Source organism: Eptatretus burgeri, chromosome 1, assembly GCF_056783735.1.
Source record: "Eptatretus burgeri isolate ZD-2024b chromosome 1, Ebu_testis_v1, whole genome shotgun sequence".
NCBI classification, from domain to species: Eukaryota; Metazoa; Chordata; class Myxini; order Myxiniformes; family Myxinidae; genus Eptatretus; species Eptatretus burgeri.
Genome location: NC_140961.1, coordinates 234,875 through 255,000, shown reverse-complemented (window position 1 = coordinate 255,000; position 20,126 = coordinate 234,875). Strand labels below are relative to the sequence as shown.

The following is a 20,126-nucleotide window of genomic DNA, read 5'->3' as shown; positions in this document are numbered from 1 at the left end:
TGGTCATGCGTCTTGCATTCCTGAGTGCTGACATTGGAGCTTAGGGGAAGGAGTGGGTGGGGAGGTCTAAAGTGGGAGGAAGTTGACAGTAAAAGGGAGACAAAAAGGGAGGAGGGTCTGCGATGAGAGAGGTGGGGGATCAAGCAGTGGAGTGTGTAACGGAGAGGTGTTACTGAGTGGATGGGGTGGCAAGAAGCGGTAGGGGGTTGAGAAGGCGGTTCCTGGCCGAGTTTATAGATGGAGGTGCAGGCTCTCTGTATTCGGTAAAGGCAATTCGACCAGCACAGGTGAGTTTGGTTTGATTACCTCTATGACCTTTCAGAAGTTATGACCATATATATATATATATATATATATATATATATATATATATATATATATATATATCAACATGTATTGGAAGGTCTGTTTGATAGCAGGACATAAGGTATACTTACAATTTACAAGGTTCAAGATTTTGATTTTAAATCTCCATCCATGCCTTAAACTCAAAAGTATGTGATGGTAAAGAAGCAACCCATTCATCATCATCACCTTCGTGGGGCCTTTCCGTGATGAAGATGAAAACTTTGATGGCTTTCTCATCTTCCATTTATATTATACATTGTTGTTTCGCCTGCAGCTTGTGGTTGCTGGCTGCGTCATTTCTGGAAGCGTGATTGCGCTCCTGACGCAGTGCCCCTGTTTCCTGTAAGCTGGTATTCATTTTGTCGACTTAGGAAGGATGACAGGCTGAGTCAACCCACCTGGTGTTATTTCAATGGTTTACAGGTGCTTGAGGCTTTGAACTCAAGACCTTAAAATCTTGAGCCAGCCGCCTTCATCGTGAAGCCAACACCAGGCTTCTCCATTTACACGATGCATCGCCATGGATGTCCTTTCCGTGAAGACCGACCTGCTTGAGTCCACATTGGGTTTACAAGCGTAACTTCTCCAACAGAGGATGGAAGTGTACTCACCTGGAGGTGTCTTTCGTAACCAAGCAGATAGCCAGCACTTGTCAAGCCAGCCGTTCCTTACCAACGGCTTGCTTGCTTGAGTGCTTAAATCACTTGGGGAGCTCTCTTCGAGAAACTTGGTTACTCAACACACCGTAGGTATGTCAAGCAGAGGACGAAGGTGTACACACCAAGTGCGCAAACAGGGCACGACCATGTACACACTCAGTGGACAACAAAAGCTGTACAGTGTCCACACTCGGTGCACCATGAGACAAAAGGTGTGCAGTGCACATCTCGTGTGAGGCCATACAAAGTGGGTAGGTCGTTGAGTAGCACTAATGTGTTTACTCGTTTCTTGTTGAGTGCCACTTGTAGTCTGCACACTCGGCAATGTTCATTCAAGTTTACTCGTTTCTCGTGTGGATTAGTGTACCATGCTCAATTAAAAATACAAAAGGATCATGATAGATGTTATCACTTTGTAAAATACACCATCAACACTTTTATCACCTTTATGCTCGAGCAACCATGTCAATCTCTCCTCATCAATACCTTTATCATCTTTATGATCGAACACCCATGTCAATCTCTCCTGATCAATACCTTTATCACCTTTATGATCGAACACCCATGACAAACTCTCCTGATCAATACCTTTATCATCTTTATGATCGAACACCCATGTCGATCTCTCCTGATCAATACCTTCATCATCTTTATGATCGAACACCCATGTCAATCTCTCCTGATCAATACCTTTATCATCTTTATGATCGAACACCCATGTCGATCTCTCCTGATCAATACCTTTATCACCTTTATGATCGAACACCCATGTCAATCTCTCCTGATCAATACCTTTACATCTTTATGATCGAACACCCATGACAAACTCTCCTGATCAATACCTTTATCATCTTTATGATCGAACACCCATGTCGATCTCTCCTGATCAATACCTTCATCATCTTTATGATCGAACACCCATGTCAATCTCTCCTGATCAATACCTTTATCATCTTTATGATCGAACACCCATGTCGATCTCTCCTGATCAATACCTTTATCACCTTTATGATCGAACACCCATGTCAATCTCTCCTGATCAATACCTTTACATCTTTATGATCGAACACCCATGTCGATCTCTCCTGATCAATACCTTTATCATCTTTATGATCGAACACCCATGTCAATCTCTCCTGATCAATACCTTTATCATCTTTATGATCGAACACCCATGTCGATCTCTCCTGATCAATACCTTTATCACCTTTATGATCGAACACCCATGTCAATCTCTCCTGATCAATACCTTTATCATCTTTATGATCGAACACCTATGTGAATCTTTCCTGAAGGGGTCTGATTATGCAAGTTTAACAAAGTACTCCGAACAGATGAAAAGTTTGGGTTCATACAGCCAGGCTTTGTATCACTTACCCAAACGTTAACTGAAGTTTGACTCGACGTCCATGGTCACGTCGAAGTGAATAGTAACTGAGTAAAGAAGTTTTAAAATATCATTGCAGGACCAAAGGCGACCTGTTTGGATCTTCCTCCTTACACTGGACCCGCAAAACCTCGCACTTGCCTGTTAGTGCCGGGTTGTGTACACCATGGCCGACCTGGACAGAGTTTTAGGTGAGTGTCACGTCATCATATAGGTGTTTATCAATAAATCGAACTAAAGTGTAAACGTAATCATTATCGGTGTTTATCAATGAATCTCACGAAAGTGTCGATTACGTTTGATATTGGGTGATTATCTTTCCTTATCAGTTGAATGGGATATATATATATATATATATATATATATATATATATATATATATATATATATATATATATATATATATATATATATATATATATATATATAATTTGTTTTACATATTTTTGGGTTGTGTTTACATATTTTGGGTATTTATTTTTACATATTTTGGGACTTAAAAAAAAACATTTTGTGGGGTTTTTGAACTTATTTTTGGGATGTTTTTACATTTTTTGTTTTTTGTTTGTTTTTTTTACATTTTTTTTAAACATATTTTGGGAATTTTTTTACTTTTTTTTGGGGGTGGTTTTAACATATTTTGGGTTTTTTAAAACATATTTTTGAGTTGTGTTTACATATTTTTGGTAATCTTACTTCTTGTTGTCTTTCTCTTGATATATGGCTGGGTGTTGATTTTAGGTTGTGTACATCCTGATAGAAAGTTTCTCGGTCATTCCATTCCTTTCTAGAAGCTGGTGCTCGGCCTGTATGATAGATAAATGAGTGTCCTGCATGTTATTTTAAACTTACCCATGGTATTTTACAAATATTATAACTGAATTGTTTATTCACAGAGTCTTTGCTCAACCCATTACCAAACAAGCAGGAGAACACCCAGGACTTGGGATACGGCTCTGGAGAAGGTACTACAACAACAACAACAACAACGACAACAGTATTTTGTCTCCAATTGAGGTCAACTGTAGTTTGATATCAACAGACAAGTTAGGAGGCCAAGATGCCAACAACGATTTTATGGGGAAGGTGGGGAATGACCGGCATGCAACAATTTCTGTTCAATTCCGAAATGTCTTGCCCATGATGGCCATGCATTTCACGCCAACATCCTTTTACTCTTCTTCAGCGATGTTCATGGAAGAGCATGGTTGAACTGACAGTTGGACAAACATAAAGGGATTGAATGAGCAGGAACAAATTGGAGAGGGAGGATGGGAGGAAACTGAAACTAGCAAGTAAGATGGTTGGGTTAGGAAAGGATAATTGGGGTAATAAAGATCATGGGATAGAATTGGAGATGACAAGAAATGGTGGTGCACTGCTTAGTTTATTCCTTGGAGGAAAGAGTGAGACAGAACAGTCTGTGGAAGGTCGTTCATAAATGGGAGAAGTGAGTAAAAAAGGAGTTCAGTTGTGCAGTGAGACTGGATTTTGTAAATACAACTAAGATGGGGGTGACCGGAAGAACATGTGCATCATGCAGTAGGTTGGGGGGTTGGGGGGGGGGTGAGTGGACTGATTGCAGAGAGAGCAATATTTTAGAATAGACGGTTAAAAATCAGAGACCACTGACCTACCTCGGATGTGAGAGAAACATACCTTGTGCTTCGGCCTCAACACGGGATATGCCAATCATTTCAATAGCTTTAGATTACACATAATCCAGGATAGACAGATGTGATGCTGGGGCACCAACCCATAGTGGAGAATACTACTCCATTGAGCTACGGACAAAAGCCTTGTAAACAAAGGCCTTTAAAGCAATGAGTTTTTGGGGATAAAATGGGTGTTATATTAATGGAAAGGAAATATTGAAGAGAGAACGTATAAAAATAAATATGAACAAGTTCACATCCTTTGAAATAAAAACAACTGCTCACCTGTTACAGCAAAAACGGTGATACGTGGGGAACACGAGGACACAGGGACCATGAGGGGGTTTCTTCCCGAATTATATCGAAAAACATTGATCAATAAGCATTTCCATCATGTTTCCTATTAATTAAGGGGATCAAGTACACTGTATTTGGATTTATTTTGCTGAAGTTCTTTTTTCCTTTTGATGTCAAGGGGAGTCTGGATCACGCCTGTTGACCCAAGTTCAGAAGTCCAGCTACAGCATGCAGAGCACTGGTATCCCAGGTAAGGGCATGGCTGTTACCCATGAAGACACCACCACCAATTTCAGTCATAAACATAATCAATGTATTTGATATCATTGTTATTTCATACTTTGTGTCTTTTTGTGGGATAATGTTTCAACAGGTTAAGGGTATTCCCATGGGTGGGCATTGCAGCCCCCCAACTAGCGGACATTTTTCTTATTTTCTGTGAATTTTCATTCATGCAGAAACTGATGAAGGAGTAAAAAAAACATAAGATGAGCGAAAATATTATCTCATACATGTCGTTATATAGATGTAAACCCTGTTCAAATTTCAAGTCAATTAGATGGAAATTGATGATTTTGTGACCTTGACCTTTGACCTCTTGACTTCAAAACAATCGGCTTCTCGCTTTTTAATGGTGAACCAATTCAGTGACCCAACATGCAAATTCTTAAAATTTCAGGTCCATTTGAGGAAAATTGACGATTTTATGTGACTTTGACCTTTGACCTTTTGACCAAATCATTAATTTGTCTTCTCCACATTCTCATAATAATGCAATGTTGAAAATGTGATGACAAAAGCTCAAATAGTAAAAACGTTACGGCCCAGACAGATAGACAGAAAGACAGACAGACACACACAGGTGATTGCAAAACCCTGTGTCCCTCTGCACGAGGGATGGGATAATAAGGAAGACGCAGTGAATTGGAAATACAGCGCACGTTTGATTGGCCGAATTGCCTCCTCCTGCGTCCACGTTTGATTGGCCGAATTGCCTCCTCCTGCGTCCACGTTCCTCGTGTAGTCATGTGATGTTTCCAACTCGTGTGTTGTAAAATGAACGTTTCATCAGAACTTGGGTGTATGAATGAGTACACCCCACAACAAATGCTGTCATACAAAAACGTCTTGGGACAGTCCTTTTGAGTTGTGAGAATTGTCTACATGGGGGTTTATCATTTACATATAGAATTGTGAATGACGCCACTGGTTATGATCAATCTCATTGGTTATTGCTCAGCTTCAAAGCTTCATTGCTCATCTCCTCGACGATGGAGTTAATGCAGTTGTTATGAGAGTCTGTCACCTCTGCCAGGACAAGTTCAAGCATCCTATCCATCAGAGAATCACCATCAAGAGGGGTGGGGTGCATGCGGTGGCAGGAGGGGGGTCAATGTCATCCCCAACCATATTTCTAATCGTCTTCAAAAGTTACATCAACAAGGAGTCGCCATTGGGGCATCAGACAATCACCAAGGAAGTTCATCGGGTGATGCATTCCAAGAAGAAGATCAGCAAGTGCACCATACCGTGGTCAAACCATGCTGTCCCATAGCTTGCTGGTATAAAACAAACTGGTACCCCATGGTGACCTTAAATGTAGAACCTGGATGTGTGGAGTGATGACACATTGCTCGTCAAATGGCAGGGTTTGTGAGGCTCACAACGACGAGACCATACTCTGCAATAACTATCGGAGGGTCACCATGAGAGAAACGGGAGAGCCCAGACTATCAACAACTTGGTTAGGGCAAGTTAGAGTGAGGTCCACTGCTTGATTGGGAAATGGGGATACCTGACAACATATATTAAATGGCTGCACATTGAGGCTTTTTTGCACATTACCATGTCGAGGCTCGTGTAAGAGCTCACATACAGAACACATACTGGAGCAAGGCAGGAGACAAGAGGGGCAGGAAAGGGAAACACAAAATAGTGAGGAACAGAAAGAATAGGAGATCTGTGGAAGGGAGAGGGATGGGGCCGGATACACAAGATGGACACCACAGCGACTTTCAGGAAGGAAAACAGGAAAGTTGAAGGAGGTGGGTTTGGGGTAGGTTAAGGAGGGGAGTAAAGATCAAGATTTTGGATGGGGGAAGACAAGAGATGAGGGTGAACAGCTGTTTTGAAGACCTGGAGGGAGGAGTGGGATTGAAGAGAGTGTGGAAGAAGGTGGGAAAACAGAGGAATGAAAGAGTGAAGGTGAGCAGCGATTCTTGATTTTGGCAGTTTCACCAGAAGGCGTTTTTTGGTGGACCTTGGAGCACCCTGCAGAAATATTGGGGGGGCGGGGACAAGGCCTGAAAGGAGACTGTAGAAGACAGAAAGACCACTGATCTGCCTCCTGTGAGAGAATGAGAGACCCAAAGACTCAGCTTCATCGCAGAAGATACCATTGATCCCAAAAGCCTTGGTTTCCACCTGAGCGTCACCCTGAGTGAATTGTTCATTCTCCATTACCCTGAGTGAGTGGTTCATGCTCCGTCACCCTAAGCAAATGGTTTTTGCTCCGTCACTCTGATCGAGTGGTTTGTGTTCTGTCAACCTGAGAGTGGTTCGTGCTCCATCATTGTGAGCGAGTGGTCCGCGCCCCGTCACCCTCAGCGAGTGCTTGTGAAATAACACGCAATTTCTGAGCCGTTTGCCATATTAATGTGTTTTCTAAATTACTGAGCCAATTTTTTTTTCCCACCATCACACACAGCTGTTTATAAAGAATAACGTTCGTGAACATATCGCTGAAACGTCTGTAGAAGTGCAGTGTTGTTTTTCAGTGAAGCTACTCAAGGTTTCTGGGTTGTCCACAGTAAGTACTGCAGTTGGTAATCACATCGACTCCAACCTGCCGATTCCAGAAAAAATGCCGATATAGGCCGTGTGTGTGTGTGTGTGTGTGTGTGTGTGTGTGTGTGTGTGTGTGTGTGTGTGTGTGTGTGTGTGTGTTTGTGTGTTGTTCATATTGCATAACATATTGTCTTTGCTAATTCCCCTACCCCCACCTCCGACTCCCAAAAAATTGCTGATATAGGCTAAGCATGTGTGTGTGTGTTTTCATATAGCATAACATATTCCCTTTGCTAACTCCCCTACCCCCACCTCTCTATCTCTCCCTATCTCTCCCTATCTCTTCCTATCTCTCCCTATCTCTCCCTATCTCTCCCTATCTCTCCCTATCTCTCCCTATCTCTCCATCTCTCCATCTCTCCATCTCTACATCTCTCCATATCTCCCTATCTCTCTCGTTGTCCCATCCTTGCTGTATTCCCTCCCAATACAGTGCAGCATCCTCCTCCCAGATCTCCTCTCTCACACTCCCCTCCCCCCCCCCTCTCTCTCTATCTCTGGACATATCCAGGCGGTGGTTATGTCTGGGCAGGGTTTGTCTCGAGACGTGTCCGAGCGATGTTTATGTCTGGATGGAAGTTTGTCTCCGCATGTATCTGGGCAGTGTTTGTCTCCAGCCAGCTTGGCTCCGGATTTGTCTGAGTGGTGTTTGTCTCTGGACACGTCCAGGCGGTATTTGTCTCCGGACGCGTCTGAGCGGTGTTTGTCTCCAGACAGCTTGACTCCCGACGTGTCCGGGCGGTATTCATGTCTGGATGGGAGTTTGTCTCCAGACTTCTCCCGGCAAGAGTTTGTCTCCGAACTTGTCCAGACTCGAGTTTGTCTCCGGATGAGGGTTTGTCTCCTCGCCCTGTTTGTAGTATGACTGGTAGAAAATGGATTTCAGACATTATTTTGTTTCCATCTTCACTGATATTCTGTGCAGAATCATTTTGATGAAATGGTATGAATCATAATTAACACTCCACCACACGTCTGCTTTCCCTTCCTCTCACCTCACACTGCGTTTTCTTCCACCCACCTCTCCTCACTCCCCCTCCCTCCTTTCTCCCTCCCCCTTTGGTATTACCATCACCGAAGCGACGTGTGGTATTTGCTAGTTGTCAATATAATTCGGTATGTTGCATGACATTTGGTGTAGTGATGGATGATATACAGTTTGATTACTGTGGTTCATCTGATGAACGAGTTGTGCTCATAACAAATGACTTCATGGATTTAGGAGTATGATTGAGATTGCACTTTCAGGTGAATAAATAATAACAAAATGAAATTATGAGTGATAATATTTAGTCTTGCTTGTCAATGATAGTAATACTAATAATAACAAGTAAAACACAACATAAAATGTCATAGTCCCCGTTGTTTTAGTAATTTTGCTCTGCGGAGTTAAAGGGCTTGCCCGTATTTATCAACAACTAAAATGGCCGCCAGTCTACCAGTCGGCCATCTTGGATCAGATCACAAAATATGGTGAGGTGCACGTGTATGCCATCAAGTACTGTGCTTGTGTTAGGGTTAGTCCGGACCGTGCATATCGGACAAACAAAATCGGACCGTGCATATCTGAGAAATAGTTGGACACATTGAAGTAAAAAATTCATGGCCGCCAGTTGGCCACATTCGGTCTGATCTCCAAAAAGAACAACATGCAAATGTATACCGTCATGTGTTGTCTTTGTGCCAAGTACGAATAACATCGGTCCATACACACCCAAGATATGGTTGTGGACGCAGTCACGCATGCACACACGCACAGACATGAAAATCGAGACAAAATCCATAAGCCCCCGTTTTGGACTATGTCCAGCAGGAGCTAAGAAGAATAATAATAATATTAATAATAATAATAATAATAATAATTGCACAATATCAGCATCAACATAACACTGAGGATGATTGTTTTAAATAGCATCATTATTACACATACTGTGTATGGATAATGATATAATCATCACTGTCATTATTCCAGTAACCCCATCCTAGTGATAATAATTGCATTGATCATGATAGCATCATCACTGTCATTATTTCAGTAACCCCATCCAAGTGATAATTGTGTGGGTAATGATATCATCATTACTGCCATTCTACCAGCAATCCCATGCTTGTGATGATAATTGTGTGGATCATATCATCATCATTGTCCAAATGATTAGTTGTTTACATAAACAATTAGTCGGTGTTTTTGTTGATTTTTCCTGCTAAAGACGAAGCTGTGTGAGCTGGAACAAGAATCTCCTTTTTTTTGCGTTTGCAGTGTTATTTGCATGACCTCACCATGACACGTTAAATCTGCCTCTGCCTCTGGTAACCCTGAGTGATGTTCACCCACAGCGTTTACGGATTTCGCAACAGAACCCTCATTCTCCATTCAATCCTTGCAGCAGCGAAACGCTTCTCACACTCGGGAAAGTGAGTGTGACTCGCTTCCGTACGTGCTTGTAATCATGTGTCCTATGTAATGTATCCGCTATGCCAGAGACACAGGAAAGGTCTAGTAAAGGTAAGCGCACAAACCCCTGTTCAAATTAATGTCAAAGCATACTCCAAGATGTGGGCTTTACCTGCCCAGGTATCCTAGTAACATGGATTTAGTCCATTGTTGAAGGCCCCACTCCTCTCCATTCTCAAATCACATAAACCTCCCTCCTCACCCGAAATAAATCCTTCCCACAATCTTGCCACATAACAGAGTTTGCAATGAGATCACGATGTGTCGAATCGATCATGTGATTTCTGTTTTGTTAACCTCTCTCTGTGTCTTACACCTGTTGTTGTACTTCCTCATAGATGGATACAGCACATCCAGCATGGCTTCTCTTCCACCAAGTATGTTTCCGTACGCTTTAGTTGACATTACATTTTTTTCTCGTCATCTTATTTCCTCTTGTACTGTATAATTTAATCGTCCGAGTCTTAACAGTGTGCAAAATTTTGCACACAAACTATGGAGTTATTGCTTATAAACGTTTCTGTCTCAGTTGCATTTTTAAACGACACCAAAGTCGATGGCACACCATCGTGAGATGATGTGGGATGGCACCAGATCCCCATGCTTCCCATCTAAAGCAAAGGTGAAACATGGCAAAACTTTCCATGACTAATGAAACACACCATCATAGATCCCCATGCTGCCCACAAAGAGCAAACCTGAAAGATGGCAAAATTTTCCACCAGGAATGAGGGATGCCATCACAGATCCCCACACTGCCCATCTAAAGCAAAGGTGAAACATGACAAAATTTTCTACCTGGAATGAGGCACGCCATCACAGATACCCATGCTGACTACCAGAAGCAAAGGTGAAACCTGGCAAAAGTTTCCACCAGGAATGAGGCACGCCACTCCACGCTGCCCACTGGAAGCAAAGCTGAAAGATGGCAACATTTTCCTCCAGGAATGAGGCACGCCATCAGGGATCCTCACACTTCCCATCAAAATTAAAGTTGGAAGATGGCAAAACGTACTTCTCGGAATGACCCCATATCAAATTTTGAGTTAATATATCTTTTGTTATGACCCATAACCCTAAGTTCTCAGCCCCTTGGGCATGAACCATGAGACAAATCCCCCCAAAATCGTTGCAAAATTCATGCATCCCCCCATTGTGGATTGCATTTTCAAAGTTTCAAAAATAATGTTTAAAATGTGCTCATAATTGCATTTTTTGGTATTTGACATTTTGGCCCCACCCAGGGGGAGGATTTCAATCATTGCAAACAATGTGTGTATCAGTGTTATGGTTTCTGAATGATTGCGGCATTTTCAAGACGAACAAATGGGAACCACTCGCCTATTTAACGACTTTGGCAGTGATAAAATAAATTGAGAAAATACCATAACTGAGAAGCAATGAGTGATAAAATAAACCATGAAGTAAACAACGTAAGGACTGAGTTTTCATGCTCGCATTGAAGGTTTGTCCACACTTCAATCATCCAAAGTAATGATCGAGTGCTTTTGACCATAAAGTTAACTTTGATATAATCGAAGGAGGACAAAGACAGAGCTGAGACAATACTATAAATGATAAGAAAGTTGTCTGAGGTTTCGCTAATTGATGAGCAGTCTAATGTATTGGACCAATTTTCTTACCACATCACCTTTGGGTGCAACTCCATTGGGATGATGGATGTAAGTCGGGTAGTAATTTCTACAATAAGAGGCCCTGTATTTCATACAGGTGTACCGAGGTGCAAAGTTGGATGGCCTATAGGTATGACCACCCTCACCCCCTCCCCTCCCCCGGTTTGAGCTGTCCAGCATGGGTTTGAATCTAGACCCATCTAAGAACTGGCATCTTCATGGGATGTCATCCTCATTGGTGTTCGCATGTAGTGTTAGGTATCGATGTGTGTGCCATCCCTAGAATGGACTTAAACTAGGTTTCCCACCTGCTGGCATTATTCTGTGGACCTTTAAGATCATACGGTATTCCAAGAGTAGGCAAGCTATCACCAGCACCCTAACCAAATGACAAATTCCTGCCTAGATGTGCAGGGCCACTGCATCAGCGACACAGCTGCACATCAGTAATGATGCAATCAGCAAGCTGAATTCTGAATTGAATCCCAGTCTAATATTCAGTTGCCAACAACTACGGGCCAGTGGGGACGGGGGTGAGGGTGACGTTGGGAGTAAATAGCTGAAAGGGAAGGGGGGAAGGAGGCCTTATGGGGCATCTATGGAACATACAAATGGAGAGGGGAGGTCAAAATCTGGCCATTGTGGATATGCCATGAATAGATGACCCTCAACAATTATTTAAGGTCCTGCCCTGGCATTCCTTTTGCTCAGACTTTGCACCAATTAAGCCAGGGGTTTTCAAGCTTTTCCATATCAAGCAGCCCTATATATTATGAGCCCCTGGACCCCCAACCAAAAATAAACACTTTATAACAGTACTTTGAGTGCAAAAAATCCTGCCTCACACGAAAAGGTTGTGGTGAATGATAAAAGGCATTTCTGAGTCTTCTTAGGCAGGACAGGATAGCCATTTGTCACACAGATCCAGAACTCTGACGGTGGAAGGGCAGATAACTTGATTCTCAAACCCCATTCCTTTGACATTTCACAATGAGTTCCTCTTGCGGCTTCAGATCGGGATGTGCACCTCGAGATGTGTTTTTATTAATTTTATCTTTTTACATAAAATTAATAAAAACAAGCAGTGTATAAGAAAACACGTGTAAAATTGATAGCTGCTATAACAAATGGGCAGTATCCAGATTCCAGATTATTTTCTTTTTACGTAATATTAATGTGGTTCACAGATTATTTTGTTTTTTTACGTAATATTAATGTGGTTAACAGATTATTATTATTATATATATATATATATATGTTTTTTTTTTACATCATATTAATGTGGTTAACAGATTGTTTTGTTTTTACATGTTATTAATGTGTTTAAAATACTATTTTTTTAATGTTATATTTATGCGGTTAAAATATAATTTTGTTTTTTCATATCATTAATGTGGTTCACAGATTGTTTTGTTTTTACATATTATTAAAATGTGTTTAAAATATTATTTTTAATGTAATATTTATGCGGTTAAAATACTTTTTTTTACATCATATTAATGTGGTTAACAGATTATTTCGATTTTACATAATATTAATGTTTAAAATATTTTTAATGTAATATTTATGCGGTGAATAGATTATTTTGTTTTATTTACGTATATTAATGTGATTAATGGATTATTTTTTTCCAGAATATTAATGCAGTTAAATCCAGTAAAATGTACATTTTCTGAAAGGAAAATAAATGATCTACAAATATCCATCGCTATTTTCACCACTATTATGGTTTCATAAGAGCTGAGTGAAGAAAATAATGCCATGGTTCATTAGCCTGTCTTCCGCACAGTGCAAGATGGGGTTTTGCTGTCACCTCTGTGTGTCTGTGTGTCTGTCTGGGCCAACAATTTTTTTTTTTAACCATTTGAGCTTTTGTCATCAAATCTTCAACAAACATTTATTATGAGATTGTGGAGAGCAAAAATGAATAAAATGTACATTTTTTTTTTAACTGTCGTTTTCGTAAAATTTAGTTTGAGTTCAAAGCGGATGCGGACGGTTTTTGCATTTTGAGATGCTTTCTAATGTAATTTTAGTTTGGTTATTGCATTTGATCTAAATGGATTTTTTTTTTTTTTACTGAAAAGTGGCCTCCAGGCAGCTCCCAGATGGGTTGAGCTTTTGTATACTGTCGGCGCCAATAGGTAATCGTTGAGTGCAAAAATAAATGGGTTAAAAAACAAAATTATTTTGAATTTTTTTCTTTCTTTCTCAATCAGAAGGTCCCCGGATTCCAGTTTTAAAGGTCCAGGATTTAGCACCTGTTGGTTGAGTTCAGACATCAAAGTATTCGCTTCCAATTAAAGTCTTGTTTTGTGCATTATTTAAGGTAAAATAATTTCAACATGATGTAATGTTCAAGTAACTTTATTTATTCTTTATCAAACAAACAAACAAACAAGAAGAAGATGTCATGCAGAGCACGATGCTTGCAAGATCCACCCCTCCCCCTCTCCATAGGTTGCCATGGATACATCAAATGGTCCATTTCATTCATATTAAAATTGACAATCTGAGTCAAAGCTTAGGTCAATCGAATGAAAGTTGATTGTTTTTCAGATTTAAATTGATGATTTTAGAAGTTTGACCATGAATTTACCTTTGACCTTTTGACCTCAAAATAGTTGGTTTTCAAATTCAGTGATGCAAATGCTGCTTGATTTCCAGGTTAATCAGATGAATACTGATGATTTTTCAGATTAAATATGATTAATTTAGAAGTTTGACCTTGAGTTGACCTTTGACCTTATGACCTCAAAAATAGTTGGTTTCCCAATCCAGTGACGCAATATGCAAATCTTGCTCAAATTTCAAGTCAATCGGATGAAAAATTACGATTTTAGAAATTTGACCTCAAGATGACCTTTGACCTTTGACTTCAAAATGTATCTCAGTTGAGACTACTTCTACAACTTGGTAAAGTTTCATGATGATTGGTTTGGAATTGTGACCTGTAAGTGATAAGCAGACAGACAGACAATAACAAAATTGACGAACCAATATACATGAAAAATATTCGATTTTGCAAGTTATAAATGTACCTTCCCTCCAGAGGGCAGCGGAGTGAGCCGAAAGTCTGGAAGTGGTAGCATGGATCGCCGTGTGACGTCAAGGCCCATACCTGCGAGTCCATCCTCTCTTGTTCCTCCCAGTCCCAGCTCAACCCATACTGGTGGTGAGTGCTCCCCATCGATTTTTCTCACACTGAATGAAGCGCTTGGTACAATAAGAACATTTCTAATTGTTATCAATTTGTTTGACATATTCTATGGGATCGTGTAATGGAAGATAGCTTTGTTCATGTGGCTGGGCAGGTCTGCGAGGCATCAGCACCAGCACAACAACAGTAACATCAACAACAGGTGTGGACTCTATGCGAGGTCGTACCCCACCTGCCCCATTTCCACGCTCCCCGCGCAGTGCAACACCTCGATCACCAGGTTACTCCTCGCTCGAGCGGAAACAACACACAACGATCACGAACAGCTTCGACTTCGGCGGTGGTGAGCAGTGTATCCATGGGACATGTCTTGACCTTGAGGACCTAAAAATATTTAAACCCATTAAAAAACAAGCATAAATATTTATAAAATAACATTCCTTTTAGACTGTTCATTTATTATCACATTCACATCTGATCGATGTAGTTCAATGTCATACTCACAATCGATTTAGCTCCGACTAAAACTGCCACCTGATGTAGTGTCAGCAAGGAGTACGGCATCGTGGAACATGATGCCCTGAAGTTTCCACCTTTACCTGACTGTCCCACATGCAATGCATCAAATAACCAATCAAATGATTCTTCAACAAATTTTGAGATTTCCAATCGTTTTGATTGTCTGTGGATGTGCTGTTCGTCAATGATCAAAATTGCAACTCAACTCTGATTGTATTGCCAGGAAAAGTAAATATATAATAACATGAGTTTGAGTTCAGATTAGTACAAACCGTACTTTAAGTTAAGGTTATAACTTCAAATATAATAGCTTTCGTAAGTATTTACCAGTACATAATGTATCCGTGTTTGTGTGTTTATATATATGTGTGTGTGTGTGTGTGTGTGTGTGTGTGTGTGTGTGTGTGTGTGTGTGTGTGTGTGTGTGTGTGTGTGTGTGTGTGTGTGTGTGTGTGTGTGTGTGTGTGTGTGTGTGTGTGTGTGTGTGTTGTATATACAGTATATATATATATATATATATATATATATATATATATATATATATATATATATATATATATATATATATATATATATATATATATATATATATGTATATATATATATATATATATATATATATATATATATCTTCTTCTTTCGGCTGCTCCCATTAGGGGTCGCCACAGCGGTTCATCCGTTATGATCGGCATAATGATTTGGCATTGGTTTTACGCCGGATGCCCTTCCTGATGCAATCCTGGTCACCTCTTATGACACAGAGATATGTATATATATATATATATATATATATATATATATATATATATATATATATATATATATATATATATATATATATATATATATATATACACATTACATATACCTACAGGGTGTCCCAAAAAAATGTACTCACTCTTTAAATGATAATAAATGCGTTGTTTATTGACTTAGAAACAAGATTAATGGTTAAATGTATAAATGGATAAATGCATGTTTACGAATATTCAAACTGACGACCATCACGTTCCAAACACAGCCGATAACGCGGACCAATGGATTAATGTTGGAATGTAACTTTTCCAATTAATTCACTTCAAAATGCAATGGGCGCTTGATTTTCGGATTCCTGTCTCACGAGCCATTTGTCGTACAGATTTCCGTGGGGATCAGTGGAGGGTTTCCAGCAATTGATTTTCCTTTGCGGGGGTGGTTGATAACTGTGGTCTTCCTGAACGCTCCTTATGGACATCATGCACAGTTCCATCTGTTTCAAACTTATTACTAATGTGAGCGATGGTGCGTCGCATTGGTGGATCTTTGTGAAAATGTCTTCTAAATTGTCTTTGAACTTCCATGATGTTTTTGTGCCTCCAGTAGCACTTTATGATGAATTTTCTTTCCTCAAAACCTAGTCGCACTTCTCCATTATTAGCATCAATTTGATCTGAAAATAAATGAAAAATTCAATGAGTTATGAGCCAAAATGTGAGTCCATTTTTTTGGGACACCCTATATATATATATATATATATATATATATATATATATATATATATATATATATATATATATATATATATATATATATATATATATATATATATATATATATATATTTGGGACACCCTATGTTTACATCCTCCAACTTATTTGTAGTTAAATTTCTCTGCTTATTTGTTTTATCGACTTTTACCCTGGTTATTTCTTCAACAAGACTTATTTGATATTTCTCACATTCTTTGTTTCCCATTTAAATACCAAGGCTGATTACATCTCCACTCTTTGGTTTGGTTATTGCCTGGTTCTATCATTTATAAATCACGAAAAAGACGGTGGTAGCCTGTTACAATTCTCAACCCAATATCTTAACACTTATCCTTATAACCATCAGGGAGACTATTGATTCCATTCTGTAAAATATATATTTTATCATCAAAAGCTTAATGCTTTCTTATTTATCTCTTCTGTATATAATTGATGTTTATAACTTCTTATTGTATTCATTTTTCTGTACTCTTTCTTCTTTGAGGTTAAACAGTTGTAATCATGTTTAAAGTTTATTGTTTCCTTGATTATATTTTTCTTTATTCCCTTTAGCTTCTTATCACACCTTTCAATGTTATTATTATCAATATACATAAAAGCATAAGACTTTGATCTCAATCCTATAAATTCACTCATGACCTTCCCACCCAATTCATCTTTAAACTTACCAATAACCTTTTTATTCTTTGATGAAAACACATCACCTGACTTATAATTACTTGCATCAGATATATCAATATTATCAATCATATTCTCATATACATCACTTGTCTTAATTTCTAATATAAAACTAACTGTATCCATATATAACAATGACACATTATCCTTGAACTTTGATTTTAAATTATTACAGTAATAGTCATACAAAACGACTTTGACAAGTCAAGAATTGATGTTCCTATATAAATAGTTTTATCCATTTCAATACTCTCTGTTTTTTTCAAATGAATAGCACAAAAGTTCTCTTAAAACACCTCCACTTGTTCAAAACTTGTTCTATTAATTAACTTTGAAGCCTGTTTCCAAGATGTAGCAAGTCTTATGTTTTGACGATTCCTAACATTTTCCATAGTCTTTACAAATACAGCATTATTCATTAATTTATAAAAGTCCTTTTCAAAATACGTTTTTGCTTCTGTTCTCCTTTTTGTATTAAAATCAATATACTTCTTTAACCAATGACTTTGTTTAAATTTCAAAATCCTATGAATTTCCTCACTCTCAACCCAGCAGATAAATATTGTCTCAAGTTCCTTTGATGCAAAACATAACTTTCTTCATCATTTAATGTAGTAAGTAGTTTTTCTGGAGATTTACCTTTTTTATTGAATGACTGTTGGTAATCACTTAACCATTCTTTTCTTGGACTTTCTTTATCAGGGGCATAATGTAGGTCTTTATGTTTGTGATGAAGTTCTTCTGGATATTTTAAATCAACCTCAAAATAATATCCAACTTCAGCTTTATCCAATTATTTTTGAGAGGAGACAATAGTGTCTTGTAAAAACTTTTTCATAATGTTTTTCTTTAACCCATTTAAGTTTTCCATAAGGTAGAGATTGAGACATAGCCCACCCATACAAATTGTTAGCATCATAATACATCAGGTAAGAGTTGTCCTCATACTTATTATAATCAGGAAGATATTTGTTATTTGCTTTGGCATATCTCTTGCAACAAACTTGAGATATTCCTCCTCTTTCAGCCTTCTCTATCATTAAAAGCATATCTATATCACTAATTAATTTCCAAATTTGTTTTGTCATTTTTAACATAGCACTCCAAGCCAAACCTGGGGCTGTGTAATAGTGAACGGGGTCTAATCCATAAGAATTTTTTATGATCACAGACTGTTCTAAAAGTTTCAAACACATCAGCCAATAACAATACATCAGTTTTAAGATACAAATCATGATATTCTCCAAGATTCTTTATAATAAACTTCTCCAAAACCTTTTTAGCTTGTGTATAATCTCTATCGGAAATATAAGTTTTATTTAACTTACCATTGAAATTTTCCCTTGAAGGAAGTTGTGTTTCTTTAAACTTCTCAAATTAATCCACATAGTCATACGGATATATTCCCTTTTGTGAGAAGAGATCAATCTCTTCTTGGTTTGAGAAATGTGATTTAAGATTCGGTAAGTTTTTAATATTTGATGCTAAGTTCGATAATGGACTTGCCATAAAGTTGTATGTGTCAAGAAATCTGATATGGGTTAAGGGGGATGTATGAAATTTTGTTTTTGTGAATGAGATGTATTTTGATCTGTGTTAGGAATGGCAGAAATATCTCCAGATGTCATTGAAAGTTCATTTATAAATAGATGTGTGTCATAGTGAGCATTGTTGTGAAGAAAGACAGGAATAAAGTTTGAAGGCTTGTAATTAAGATTACAATGGGAATGAGCTGGACCTCTATATTTACCAGTAAGATGATAATGATCCCCAACTTTGACCTCTCCCTCAATTTTCTCCTCACAAATATGACAGATACTGTTCTTTCTAAATTCCGTTTTCTCTCCCTTTGTTAATGACATTGGTTTATTGGTTTTAACCATTATTTCTCTTAGTCTTATACAGTCTTTTTCCAATCGTCTTACAAACTCCTCTGAGGCATCTTCTCCTCTATAAAGTTCTAACTTGTTGTATTCATCACCAACAGATGATTTGATATAATAACAGAAACCACAAGGAGTTTTTGATATTTATGATTGACCGTATCCTTGCTCTTCGGGTCCTCGCTGAACACAGTCGAGACTTTCGGCAGGGGCTGCATGCAGCCTATGTTGATCTCTGTAAAGCATTCAATTCAGTGCATTGGGATGCCCTCTGCAGGATTCTTGGTCTTCGTGTGGTGTGAGTAAAATTGATCAACCTCTTGTCTGAACTATACTCTGGTACTGAGAGTGCTGTGAGATGTGGTGATACCATCTCTAACTTATTTTCAGTTGTTACTGGAGTTCATCAGAGGTGTGACCTGGCCCATACACTTTTCAGCACTTATATGGATGGGATTCCTCCAAGAGAGGAGTTATGGCATTGTATGAGGAATGCGGGAGTGGTGAAGAAGTATGTGAGGATCGTGCAGGATATGTATGAGGACAGTGTGACAGTGGTGAGGTGTGCGGTAGGAATGTTGGACCGGTTTAAGGTAAAAGTGGGATTGCACCAAGGATCAACTCTGAGCCCTTTCCTGTTTGCAATGGTGATGGACAGGTTGACAGACAAGATCAGACTGGAGTCTCCATGGACTATGATGTTTGCGGATGACATCATGATCTGTAGGGAGAGTAGGGAGCAGGCTGAGGCGAGCCTCGAGAGGTGGAGGTACGCACTGGAGAGAAGGGGAATGATAGTCAGTAGGAGTAAGACGGAGTACATGTGCGTAAATGAGAGGGAGGGTGGTGGTATGGTGCGGTTGCAAGGAGTTGAGGTGGGGAAAGTGGATGGGTTTAAATACTTGGGATCCACTGTCCAAAGTAACAGAGAGTGTGGTAGAGAAGTGAAAAAGAGAGTGCAGGGAGGATGAAGTGGGTGGAGAAGAGTTGCAAGAGTGATTTGTGACAGAAGGGTAGCTGCAAGAGTGAAGGGGAAAGTATATAAGACCGAAGTGAGACCAGCTATGTTGTATGG

General features: G+C 39.1%; 1 protein-coding gene across 1 annotated transcript in view; it reads left to right on the top strand.

The window, feature by feature from the left end:
* Nucleotides 1-132: 132 nt before the first annotated feature.
* Nucleotides 133-20,126, top strand: part of COL17A1 (collagen type XVII alpha 1 chain) — a 169,845-nt gene continuing 149,851 nt past the window's right edge. The window contains exons 1-8 of the mRNA XM_085869930.1: nt 133-287; nt 2,474-2,585; nt 3,291-3,359; nt 4,525-4,596; nt 9,531-9,608; nt 9,987-10,025; nt 14,335-14,457; nt 14,597-14,785. Of these exons, the coding sequence (XP_085726056.1) occupies nt 2,561-2,585; nt 3,291-3,359; nt 4,525-4,596; nt 9,531-9,608; nt 9,987-10,025; nt 14,335-14,457; nt 14,597-14,785 (595 nt within the window). The 5' untranslated portion in view covers nt 133-287; nt 2,474-2,560. The remainder of the gene's footprint in view (nt 288-2,473; nt 2,586-3,290; nt 3,360-4,524; nt 4,597-9,530; nt 9,609-9,986; nt 10,026-14,334; nt 14,458-14,596; nt 14,786-20,126) is intronic.